Source organism: Triticum urartu, chromosome 7 (assembly GCF_003073215.2).
Source record: "Triticum urartu cultivar G1812 chromosome 7, Tu2.1, whole genome shotgun sequence".
In the NCBI taxonomy this organism is placed as follows: domain Eukaryota; kingdom Viridiplantae; phylum Streptophyta; class Magnoliopsida; order Poales; family Poaceae; genus Triticum; species Triticum urartu.
The window spans coordinates 486,868,108-486,880,862 of record NC_053028.1 but is presented as its reverse complement, the minus strand read 5'-3'; the positions used below and the strand labels follow the sequence as shown (position 1 = coordinate 486,880,862).

Here is a 12,755-nt window from a genome sequence, read left to right as displayed (position 1 = left end):
GAGTTACGGTTATTTAGTTATGAATTAAATCATATTAGCATGGCATAGGAGCAAATTTAATCAAACATCATTTTAAACATTTTAAACATAGATGAAAGTTGTAAATTATTAAACTAGATGAAATTCTAGTCAAGTTACATATATGACATGTTTTAAATGGATGCATGGTTCATGAGTAATTATATGCATGAAGTTAGAGGGTTTTTTGCAAATCTGTAATTCTCTGGATAATTGGCAAAATTCGCAGGACCCGAAAAAAAACATATCGGGCCGAATTAGAGCTACAGGCCGAAACAGGACATGGGCGCTGGGGGTTTCTCACCATGGGCCATGGCCCAGTTGGAAGCAGAGGGAGGCCCGCGGATCTGGTGAAGAGGAGCTGGGCCTTGGCGCGGAGGAGGCTGACCCGCGGGTGCTCAAGTGTCGTGGATCGACGGTCAACGCGGCTGGGACGAGCGGGCGTCCTCTGTTCGGCAGGGAAGCGGAGCAGCGACGACAGGGACTTGGCGCAGGCGAGCAGGGGCGTGAGTGAGGCTGGCGAGGCGGCAGCGGGAGGACTGGATCCGCAGGAAGACGAACGAGAGGGCAGCGGGCGACGAGGGTTCATGAGCAGAAGAGAGAGATGGTTAGAGGAGAAGGAGAACCAGGGGAAAAGGAAAGGGGCAAGGGGCGAGTGGACCTGCTGGTCCGACGACGGGGTCCTCGGCGCTCGGGAGACGGATCCGGGCGGCGGGACATGGGGCGCCGGCGACGCTTGGCGCGATGCAGGGCTTCGACGGCGCGGTTAACGGGCAGGAGAGGCGGGGTCGACCGGCTGCTGCGGTGATGTTCACGGCGGCTCCTGCGGTCAACACACATCGAGAAAGAGAGAGAGAGGGATCAGAGAACGGAAGGAGAAGTGAGCCAGGGAGGAAGGGAAAGAAAATGGCGCGCGACGGGGCTGGCCTGGCGATGGCTCTGCAGCTGCTGCTCGCCGGTGGCTCGGTGTCAAAGCCGACAGGAACGAGGTGCTCGGGGAGCCCCTCGGGCGCGAGAGGAGGCTGGAGTCTCGGGGTCGAGCTCCTCTCGAACGGAGCGAGGCTACTGCGATTGATTTGGAAGGGATCGGGAGGAGGCTCACTGGTTGGGTGGAGAGATCGGGAGGGATCGATGGATTGGATCGATGGGGAAAACAAGGAAGGTGGCGGCGGCATGGGGATTGATGGATGGGACAGCTCCCCTAGGTTTTAGGGCTTAGTCTTTAAATAACAAGTGAATTTTTGGGTAGGGGTATTTGGTCCCTCCGATTAAATCGGACGGTCCTAGATAAATAGGTTAGGGAGACCAAACAAAGAAAACGGAGATATTTTGTAGATGTTTGGGGATGATCCGGACACGACGGTGACGACTGTTCGGGTCGGGTCCGGGACAACTTCTCGGACGCGCGCGCGAGGAGGGCCGCGTGCTGACGGGAGAGGTTAGGCTGGGCCTGGCGGTGAGATGTAGTGCAGAAGGAAATGGACTGAGAAGAGAGAAGAGAGAGACCCGGGGACTGTTTCCGGAGACCGAAAACGTCCGACGTTAGACCGGCTATAATGCCGCTATAGTTTAACGGTTGGGCTATCAAACGAACTCCGAATGTGATGAAACTTGGCAGACGGCCTACCTACACTATAATAAGGCCACACGCCAACTTTCAACCCAATCCGAGAACATTTTCCGGCCACTTATAAAATAATATTTCGGACATGCCGCGGGCGCGTGCAAGGGTGTCTGGACTCAGAACGGACAACGGAAGGAACGAGGAGACCGGGACGGATGCAAGTTTTAAAATATGATGATGCAAAGCACATGATGACATGACAAGATGCAACACGCAAGCAAATGACATGGCAACAGCAGCGAATAACTCAAAGGCACCTGGCACATTGGTCTTGGGGCGTTACAGCTCCCCACCTCGGCTGAAAGAATATCCGAGGACGGAAAGTAAACTGCCTTTAAAATTCGAGCACTCAAGGAGTCTGGTTCCTGAAGGATTCTCCGGGCCTGTTTTGCTAACAGGGCTAGGTTAAATATTTCCAAATCTCTGAAGCCAAGACCCCCTTTATATTTCGGCATTGTCATATCATCCCATGCCACCCATGCCATCTTCCTTTCACCTGACTTACTTCCCCACCAGAACTTGCGGATAATAGACGTCAAGTGCTGACAAAGTCCCCGTGGTAATTTGAATATTGCCATCGAGTAGGTGGGAATTGCTTGCACAACTGATTTTATGAGCACTTCTTTCCCACTCCCCGCTAAAGTTTTCTCGATCCATCCTTGCACCCTCTTCCATATACGGTCTTTTAGATAGCTAAAAACACCATTTTTGGAGTCCCCCATATCCGTAGGTAGCCCCAAATATTTTTCATTGAGTGTCTCATTATGCACCTCCAGAATTCCCTTGATCTCATTCCTTGCTGATTCCGGGCTGCCCTTACCAAAATACACCGTTGACTTGTCAACATTTATACGCTGTCCAGATGCTCCGCAATACCTATCCAGGACAGACTTGAGCGCCTCCACCTCATCATTCTTAGCTTTGCAAAAAAGTATACAATCATCAGCAAATAAAAGATGATGGACGGTTGGGGCTTGAGGTGCAATTGTTATCCCTTGAAGCACTCCCTCATTGCTGGCATGCTTGATCAAACAAGAAAGGCCTTCACCTGCCAGCAGAAACAGATAGGGAGAAATAGGACCCCCCTGCCTTATTCCCCTTGATGGGATAAATTCTCTTGTTCGATTGCCATTGAAAAGCAAAGAGAATGAAACAGACCGAACTCCTCTCATAACTGCACTCACAAAGGAGTCACACAAACCAATTTTCCGCATGATTGCCTCCAGATATACCCATTCCAACCTGCCATAAGCCTTTTGCATGTCTACTTTAATGGCACAATGAGAGTTCTTCTTACTCCTATTATTCTTCATATAGTGTAAGCACTCATAAGCTGCGATGACATTATCTCGCAGTAGGTACTAAGGCAATAAAATGGGAGATATGGATCATCCATTGAACCGGACCTCAGTTATTGTTTAGTGTGCTTTCAAATGGTTGTGTGAGTAAAATATTTGCATTGGATGCGAAAGTGCTGTTAAAATGGGAGATATGAATCATCCATTGAACCGTCCCTCTCACATAAGCTCGAGCAAACAGTAAACTCCAATAGAATAGTAAAAATTTCAATAAATTGTGGACTTTTTTGCCAGAAGTATTGATGTATTTCTACACGCGTGTAAATTTTCATGATGAAATCATATTCGTGCAGGTGTGGAAAAAAACAGTGCTCCAAAATGCTTCAAAAACACACTTTCTGGAGCAACAATTTTTTCCCACACCTCCATGAATGTGATTTCGTTGTGAAAATTTAGAAAAAACATCAATGTTTCTTGAAAAAAAACAGTTTTTTTTAAATGCTATTCTTATGAAATTTACCGCTCACTCGGGCTAGTAGCTCACAAACTCCATGTCGCATTGGATGAAACTAATCCTTATAGTTATACGAGGGGGTAATTTTTCACTCACGCATTCGTTCATTGGTTGCTAGAGAAGACGTACCGCATGACCTACCTAACCAACCAATCCAATCACGTCTTATTTATGCATTTCACCATGCTGCACTAGCAAGCTTGCGTTGGTTCGGAATGATTCATCGGGGGCGTGACGAGAAACCAGATCTCTTCCTCTTGTTACTGCTAGTCGTGTCATTGTCACTGGTGCTCGACGTCGTCGGAGAATCACCGCCGGCAGCAGGAGGAAAAGGAGGAGAGTCGACGGCGGCATGCGGCAGTAGCAGCTACAACTACCTCGGCGCGCTGCTGGGACTGATGATCCCGTGCAAGGCGGCGGTGGCGCCCTTCAGCCCGGCGCCGCCCACGGACGACTGCTGCTGGGCGGTGCGCGAGCTGGGGCAGCCCTGCCTCTGCCTGCTCCTTGCCGGCCCGCCCATCTCGGGCGCCGACCGCCGCATGCTCGCCCTCCTCCCCTCCATATGCGCCGCCGCCGACGACGACAGCGACCTGCGTCAGGATCTAGGCTCGTGCACTGCTACGTAGCACGGTTCTCCTCCTTCACTTTGTGACACATATTCCTACTGGGCTACGGGACAAGCAAGCATTGACACGCGACTAGAAAGTTGATCTAACCCGAGCACCACTCGACTACTTGGGGCGTCCCTTTTTTTGTTACGTCCGCCTCCTGCTTGCTCCACTTTCGCTGCTTTTTATCTGCAAATTCAGTTAACTATTGTATCATGCTGGTGATGCAACTGCGCATTTGAAGCAAAGAGGCATGTTTCATGGCATGCACTAGATACGCAACCAACCTCAGATTACCAGCAGCTAGCTAATAACTATGTGCTACAGACTTTAGACGATTCAACCTCCTTCATTTCACACACTAATATACTCTCTCTGTTCACAAATATAAAATGTTTTGGATATTTTAATATGGGATACATACGGACTGAAATGAGTGAACAAACACACTAAAACGTGTCAATATGCCCCTCGGGTGTAATGGAGGGAGTAATTAATACGGTGCCGCAGTTATACGATGAAAAATCAAAATTTAGTGCTTACATACACGATATAATTCCATACAAAAACAAAATAAGATATGCCCCTCGGGTGTTAGCAAGGCTCTACCAGTCAGCTTGTAAGATATGCCCCTCGGGTGTTAGCAAGGCTCTGCCAGTCAGGTTGTAAGATTCCTAGTCCCAAATAGCTTTCTTCCCATCTACCACACACAAGAAATCTAGCATAGAGTTACCTCACAGCATGACCTTACCCGCAGGCATACCCCAACCACCAGGAAGTCCAAGAATTAAGGGCAGCTACCGAGCAAGCAAGCATGTGCCAAGTCATTCCAAACTTGCCCCCCTCAACTTCTCTGAGTAGATGTTCAAGCTAATATATAACCAGGCGCCAGCAGCTCCACTTGATCACCCCTCCCTCTTCTTTCCATTCAATCACATCATCGGTTGCCGCGCACACAGGGGCTCCTTGACTGCCTAACGTCATAGTCACCATCCTGGCCTGTATATAAAGCTCATATACATCTCCATCAGAAAGCCGGTCTGTTCATATGGATCCCAAGGTCGCTGTTGCTCTCACCCTGTCTCTCGTAGGCGGCTTAAGCACCTCCCTCGGTACGCATACATGCGTCTTCCTTCAGCCCTTCACTCCTGCTGTCTGTTCATACTATTATCATGCACAGTAGTATTCATCATTGGCATCAAGCGTTTCATTTGATGCATTGCCTTTGCAATTGTTTCCCTTCCAAAGCTGTAACTGGTAGTGTGGGTTTTCCATTTAGTTGCTCCAATCAAGATTCTTTTCTCGCAGTACATCTTAAGCACGAAATTGTACAAGGTCCATGGGGCATTCATATATATCCTGTGAGAATGTTATGTGGGCCGTTAGTATGGTAGTTTGTTCAAAGTGAAACATAATATTGAGTAATTAATCTTTTCAGTTTATACTTGGCATCTAACAGCTGAGAGAAAATAGACTGCTACTGTTACACCAAGAATGGGAAGAATTTGTGTACACATTACTTTCGATGAAGCACACATGAGCACAAGGATTACACGTCCTTACCTGTTGGTTCAGCACACCCGCTTCCACAGCAGAATCCACTCACTCATCGCCCAAATTCGTATCCCCCTCCATCTTTGCACTGTGTCCAACTCATCCTGCCAATCCTCGACACCAACTAGCCTTTAAGTGTAGGTTTAAGTTTTCAGGAAAAACACTCCAGCTTTTAAAACTGACGAGTGTTTAGTTAGTAAGCCTTTAAGTGTTAAGTTCGTAAGCAACGCAATATGATATAACCAGGATCTAACGTGAATAGAGGGCCCATAAGCTGATGCTTTACAGATACTATTATTGCTATAACTCAAGTGACAGCCAAAAGCAATTTTATTTCTCAATGGGAGCTTTCCCATAATTTATTTGGAAAGCGTTGGAATGATATAGACTAGGCAGAGATGAAAAGCAAGATGTTGTGCCTCTTGATATCTAGCATTTGCCTGCTACTTTTGCCAATGATACTTTATTGCTACTCATCAGGTGCACTACTGGCAATACTAAATCATGCCCCAAACAACAGAACACTCGGGATATTACAGGTGAAATGCTACAACAATTTACTTAACTCTGACCATAAGGTCACATCCAAAGAGCAGCATAGGTTTATTTATACACAAATCAACGTTTAACAATTGTTTTGACAACTCTTTTTAGGGATTTGCTACTGGGCTCATGTTGAGCATGTCCTTCTTTGACCTGGCTTATGATGCTGTTGATGCAATTGGTTTTCTGAAAGGCAACCTTTGGGTGAGCGTTTTAAGCAAGATGTTTTGCAAGGCATCTGTACCATTTCTTATCTTTTTCATCCTTGCTTTGCAGTTTTTTGCTGGGGCACTTCTATTTTCAGCAATTGCCGATATTTTCCCTGAGCCAGAATGCAGTCCACCGGATGAAAATGACAAACAAGTATAAATTCCCTCAACTTTGCTAACAGCCTTTTTCAGTCAGCATTTATCGAAAAAGTAACATAGGATTATTTCATTTGGGGAAGAAGACTGTTAACAGTACAGCACGGAAGGAACTTATGATGAGACACCGAAGAAGAGTCATCTTTAGTGTAATTGTCACCGCAGTTGGTAAGTCTGATGTACTTTGCTAGCTTCATATAAAATATTTTCTACTCAAACTATTTGCACATCTACGTTGATGCTTCTGAACCAAAGATAACTTATCAGCCATTCAATGTATGAATAATTGAATATATCCATGTGTGCTCAATCTTTCAAATGAAAAGTAGCATTGTACAGCATGAAGTAAGCAAAACTTGTAACATCAAGTACCAAAAATGCATCACAGTGTTTTCAACAACATGAGCCCGGAAAGAGAAAACATGCCCTTTAAGATATTATACAGAAATCCACATTTTCGTGATAGGTTCTTCAGATGATATTGTTATATGACTACACATAACACTTCAGTACTGAGCTCGAGCATATTGACTCCAAACAAACGTATGGGGCTTGTTCATACAAGACAGTGTGTAGAAATATTAGATTAAAGGATTCAGATTGAACACCTAAATACAATTTAAGATCATAGACATGATTTAACAAGTGATGCTGGCAGTAAAACTTCAGGACCTGTTCAGTGTTTAATAGAGTTATGACCAAAAATAGTTCTATTTCAACAGCACCTGTTGAACACCTAAAACTAATTCAATCTTGGCAGGTGATAGCAGCAGTAGTTTTCCATAAAGTACGTGATAGAAGAATAAATCTAAAATAAATCAAGCACATGAAATTAGAAAGTTCTCAAAATTATGTAGAACAATATATCATATACACAATGATATGCCCCTTTCCTACAAGTTTATAATTTTTAATGATCACATTCATGAACGAAGTTCTTACGTGAACAGTTGCTGGTGTGAGTTTGCAAAACTTCCCGGTGGGTACTGCAGCATTTCTCGGAACCGCAAAGGTATATATTTGAGAAAATACTAGTATATTATAGGCAGGCAGATCACATTTGACAGAATCAGTAAATTGCTTGTATATGTTATCCTTTGCCATTGAATTAATTTTTACGATAAATTTCAATTAATGTTATATATATTATTGACTGGTATTACCTCCGTCCCAAATTACTTGTCTTAGATTTGTCTAGATACGTATGTATCTAACACTAAAATGTGTCTAGATACATCCGTATCTAGACAAATCTAAGGCAAGTAATTCGGGACGGAGGGAGTATTCTTTTTATTGATTTATGTACCTGATAAATCGTATTGAAGTATTGAACACTCCATACTCTGTTTCATGGATAAGTACATTCTAGAAATATTAATATTTCAATCTACGGGTCATTTGTCTAAAAGTATTACATCTCCATTCGACATTCGTGCATGTTATAGTAGAATAGCATTTTTGCAGTTATTCTGGATGCATGTTTATTTTTAGCCCATAACACTGTCAACATATCAAATAAGTATGAGCAAGACACTGACTAATGGAGAATAGTAGTTTATGTTGTATATCCCATTAATCTTATCTACCTTTCAGGGATTCCGTGTTGGCCTTAACTTGGTTATTGCTATAGCTCTACACTACATCCCGGAGGTAATTAAATCTATAATGCTTTTAGATGGAATAGGGAATGGGTATGGAGCAGAAAATGTCATCTAAGTATCTAAAATGACTCTAAAGTCTAAACTATATCCATTTTGGTGGAAACTGGAAGTGGAACTTCCATTCCCAATCTCAATAAATCGCCAACATACAAAATTGGGACTTAGATACTTCCCACCTTTTTACAGTGCAAATGCATAGCAGATTCGAAGATACATAATAGTACAATACTATATTGGGTGAAGTTTTACACAACTGATTCTTGTGAAAAGTTGGTGTGTTTCTAATGACATAGCTAAGTTTACAAGACCAAAGAATCTGCTAATACTTGTAGCAATTTTCTGTTCATGTGCAGGGTATTGCTGTAGCTCTCCCTGCATATTTTGCCACTTGCAGGTACTGGCTAAAATTATTACACAATATGCATCATATATTTTACACTCTCCCCTTCAGGCCTTCACTATTAACTGTCCCTGGCTTGAGAAGTCTCAACTTCAAAATAACTATCCATCGAGGGGTAAATAGGTTAATGCAATAGTCCATTCTACACCGACTTTAATGTGCTCTGGAAGAGTAAAGTGCTTGTAGTATCTCATTTATTAGGGGTATGCATGGTCATTCCTCACCAACTTATTAGATATAGTGTTTTCTTGGTCTGTGTGAATGCTGGGTTGAGAAGACTTGCAGCTAAACAAGGAAGTACATATTTTAACATGACAGTGCTGATTCATATGTAGGCATATTTTATAAAAAACCTCACCTAAATGATCAGAAAATAGGCACAGCTTAGTTGGTTTAATTCACAAGGTTAATCAAACTAATTATTACCTAAAGAAGCATATGATTTGTTTTATAATAAAAAAGCATATAATTGCTAAAATACATAAAATGTATAATAAATATTATAGTCACACTGATTTGGAAAGAAAATAAGCTTTGCTGTTTACAGTTTAATAATATTGTTATTTTGTGTCTATGATGCAGCAAATGGCAAGCGTTCAAACTAGCAACCCTTGCTGGTTTTGCGGAACCAATAGGTGTAATTATCGTCGGTAGGTTGTCTTCGCTTATTCTATTACAAGTGACTTGTTCAAAGCAATTGAGTTTTCCCCACGAAGTAATGATGTACTGATCCATGTTACTATCTGATTGAGAAGCTCAGTCATTGAAAATGGATCTTGGTACATACTCCCTCCGTCCCATAATATAATATGTTATTACAATCAATATATGAGTACACTGGTTGTAATAACACCTTATATTATAGGACGGAGGGAGTAGATCATTAAAAAATGCTCTAATCAATGAGATGCAGAGCTTTATTAAACAGTGAACAACCAGTTGCGACTAATCTTTCTCTAGAACTTATCTTTATTACAAGCAGATTTTCCCCCCTTCAGTGAGTAACATCCTAGGTTGAGTTTGTGCACTTCATTTATATTTTCCTCTTTTGTATCTCAAACATGGCATATAAAATTGTGCTACTTGCAGCATACCTATTTCCGAGCAACTTAAATCCAGAAATATTGGAAGGTCTACTTGGATTAGGTAATGAGTAAAGAACAGTTCAAAAATGTTAATAAGTTTTGCTAAGTAACATAATATTTATTCAAATTTTCCATTTTGTACAGTGGGAGGAGTAATGGCATTTCTGACACTGTATGAGATGCTACCATTAGCAATTGAATACGCTGGACGCAAGGATGCTGTGAAAGCTGTATTCGTTGGCATGGCTTTTATGTCCATGAGGTGCGTTAAACTCATATGATATGCAATGCAATTCAAATTACATAAGGCAATTATCTTTTATGTGCGTGAGGTGTGTGTATATTCATCTTTCCAAGGGTTATGCATGTCAGCTTGTAGCCAGAATTGGCCAAATTTGACTACAAGACTACAGCCAAATCTACCTCCCAATTTGGTCACACAAGATTTTTTCCACAAATTGCATTTGGCCCAACAAAGAACTAGATGGTGGCCAGATTCTGAAAGTTATCCAAAAAATAAGTAGTAGACACAGAACAGTAAACACACTTTGGTGAATATTATCAAAACTTTGGAGACAATCTTTAGGAGATCCTAGTTATAAACTAAAGCAGTTTTATAACACTTGCTTACATATAACTTTCCATGCATCATGCAACTAACTTATTGTAAGTCTGAGACATCAAACAAGTACAGATTTACTTTAATCCATTTCTAGTTTGTAATACTTTGGCTAACATAAAAATATCATGTCTACCAGCATTAACTATATGTTGATCTTTGATTAATCCCCAAGTGCTAGCAACAAGATTATGTCCAATACTTCTGTAGCTAGCAACATTAAATAGTCAAAAGTCAAAACTAATAATGAGAACATCTAAGTATTACATCGGCTCAATGTATCATGTACATATTCATAATAAGTCAGGGGGGACCCTCTCTATATTATTTTTAGAGCCTCTCTGGAAGGCAATATTCTAGAAACACAGGAATGGGAAGCACATAGCACCGAAATGTCATGATTTTGGAACCAAAACATAGGAATTTGCACAGATGATGTTTGCATACTCCACAGGAAGTAAACAGGAATCAAAAAAGAGAGAAGGTGCATGCAAGACACAAAGGAAAATTACATGAGGTTTAACCTCCTGTTAGGACTTAAGAATCCTATGCAAATGAGGTGAAGGAAAGGAATCCACAGGAATTTTGGTGGTCTTATTCTTTGATCCAAAAAGTTGTGTCCGTATGTAGGCATATTGCACAAATTCCAAACGGTTGAAATCCAAAAGGTCCCTTATTGCACAAATTCCAAACAGTTGAAATCCTATTAAGATCTTTCAATTCAGTGAGGGCTTCATAGTAGGGAATGTTATGCAAGATGGAAGTAATGCATAAACTTACTATATTGAATATGTTAGCAGTTTGTGTCCGTATGTCAGAACTTGAAAATCACAAAGGTCTTGTATGAAAATTTGTATCTTCATATTTTTTTTATAACTTAACGAGTTCTAGTACAATATATAACTATCTAAAAAGATTTCGGAACACCTTTTGCTCAGGACTCGTTACATATATTTATGCCCCCAAAAGAAACAACTGCTTCACACAAATTTAAGGGACCACATTAGTGATATACAGAAGAAAACTCAGAAACATGTAGTGATATAAGATCATAATTTGACAAAGAATTGATGCAAAGGGCATAATTTGGTAACATTATCTAACAATGCACTGATACATAAATTGACGTACCAGTACCATTTATAACAGTTGCATTTTCCCTCACATCAGTGCAAATATGTTTGGAAATGTCTCCTGATGTGCAATAAAACTTCAATTGGCAGCTTGTACTTCCTGGAAGTTAGTCTTCCAAAGGAGATGAGCGCTTAAAGTTTCAGTCTAACCCAATAAGTGATATGGGCAAATGCATCATGGACTTACAACAAGGTATACTACTTTTCCTTGACATTACTATTGTGCTATTTATTAAGAAATAAATTTCACTGTCCCTATTCCTTTAAACTTAGTTTCCAAATTACTAGTAGAAATGAATAGTTGAACCTGCAAGTGACACCAAATTCCATTTCTTCATGTATGAAAATAAAGCATCATAAATCGTCAATAGTCGTGCCATGTATCTACTACAATGTTCCATTCTAAATAACTATGGATGTGCAGAGACATAACAATCCTTGAGGTATCATGGAAACCTAATAACTAGGGAAGGTGCATTTTAGCTGCGAATGATCCTCAGCAACCCTCCACTCAAGTAATCAGTCATGCACTTGTCTAAAATGAGTCCCTAACAGTCGCAATTAATTACAATAGAAATCGCATGTATCAACTTAATTGCTTAGTGTGTTCTTTTTACACATATAGATACACTGGACCTAAGTGATCACTGAGAAACGGAAGATGGGTAAATATTTGGAAAATCATATTTTAAGTGAACTATACTTTTGCAAACGATAAACATAACTTCTGTGAAGAAAATATACAAGACCGAAGAATTGGTTAGGAGAAACAAGTTTGGCCATCTTACCTTAGTATTTCATTCATGGAACTGGCAAGACAGCATGACCTCTGCAGCATCACATTTCTGTATTTTCTACAGGTGCTGATTGGAAGGATGTGTATACAATTACATTCCATGATATGTTCTTCTCCAATCTATTACAATGACTTTCAAATCTAGGCCCTCATCAATGACCTCCAGTTGCAGGGCTACCGTAGCTGCAAGAAAATTAGAACTCTCAAACTCTGACAATGTACATAACAAATAAAACTGTACTTACTGGAAGGGAGAAATAAAAGGACTCGTATGATGTAAATAATAAAAAGGAAAACTATGAGATGAACAATTGATCTCCATTTGTTACCAAAGTGAATTGTATCTCGTGTGCTCCAACACGTATGCTTCAAAGTTTACTTTATGCAAAGGTTAAACCCAGTGACTTGCTATCAGCTGTTGACATATTGTTTTGGTAAGAGATAACATATGGATTTAGGCCAAACTCATGAGATCCAGAGCATTTTTTTACAGATAATGGAGGCCTTTATTACCCTCAGCCTCTTCATCATAGATGC

The 12,755-nt window shown here is 41.3% G+C and overlaps 2 protein-coding genes across 2 annotated transcripts; both read left to right on the top strand.

Moving 5' to 3' along the window:
- Window positions 1–3,437: 3,437 nt before the first annotated feature.
- On the top strand, window positions 3,438–4,180 carry LOC125521771. The gene has a single exon (XM_048686835.1). It carries the CDS (start codon window positions 3,670–3,672, stop codon window positions 4,078–4,080), a length of 411 nt encoding a protein of 136 aa, XP_048542792.1. The 5' UTR covers window positions 3,438–3,669; the 3' UTR covers window positions 4,081–4,180.
- A 384-nt stretch (window positions 4,181–4,564) lies between these two features.
- LOC125521770 (zinc transporter ZTP29-like) lies at window positions 4,565–12,551 on the top strand. Its single transcript, XM_048686834.1, has 13 exons — window positions 4,565–5,174; window positions 6,097–6,155; window positions 6,271–6,363; window positions 6,436–6,522; window positions 6,611–6,692; window positions 7,475–7,536; window positions 8,118–8,174; window positions 8,539–8,579; window positions 9,168–9,235; window positions 9,675–9,731; window positions 9,815–9,932; window positions 11,513–11,615; window positions 12,283–12,551. Exons 1-12 carry the CDS (start codon window positions 5,111–5,113, stop codon window positions 11,556–11,558), a joined length of 834 nt encoding a protein of 277 aa, XP_048542791.1. The 5' UTR covers window positions 4,565–5,110; the 3' UTR covers window positions 11,559–11,615; window positions 12,283–12,551.
- The last annotated feature ends 204 nt before the right edge of the window (window positions 12,552–12,755 follow it).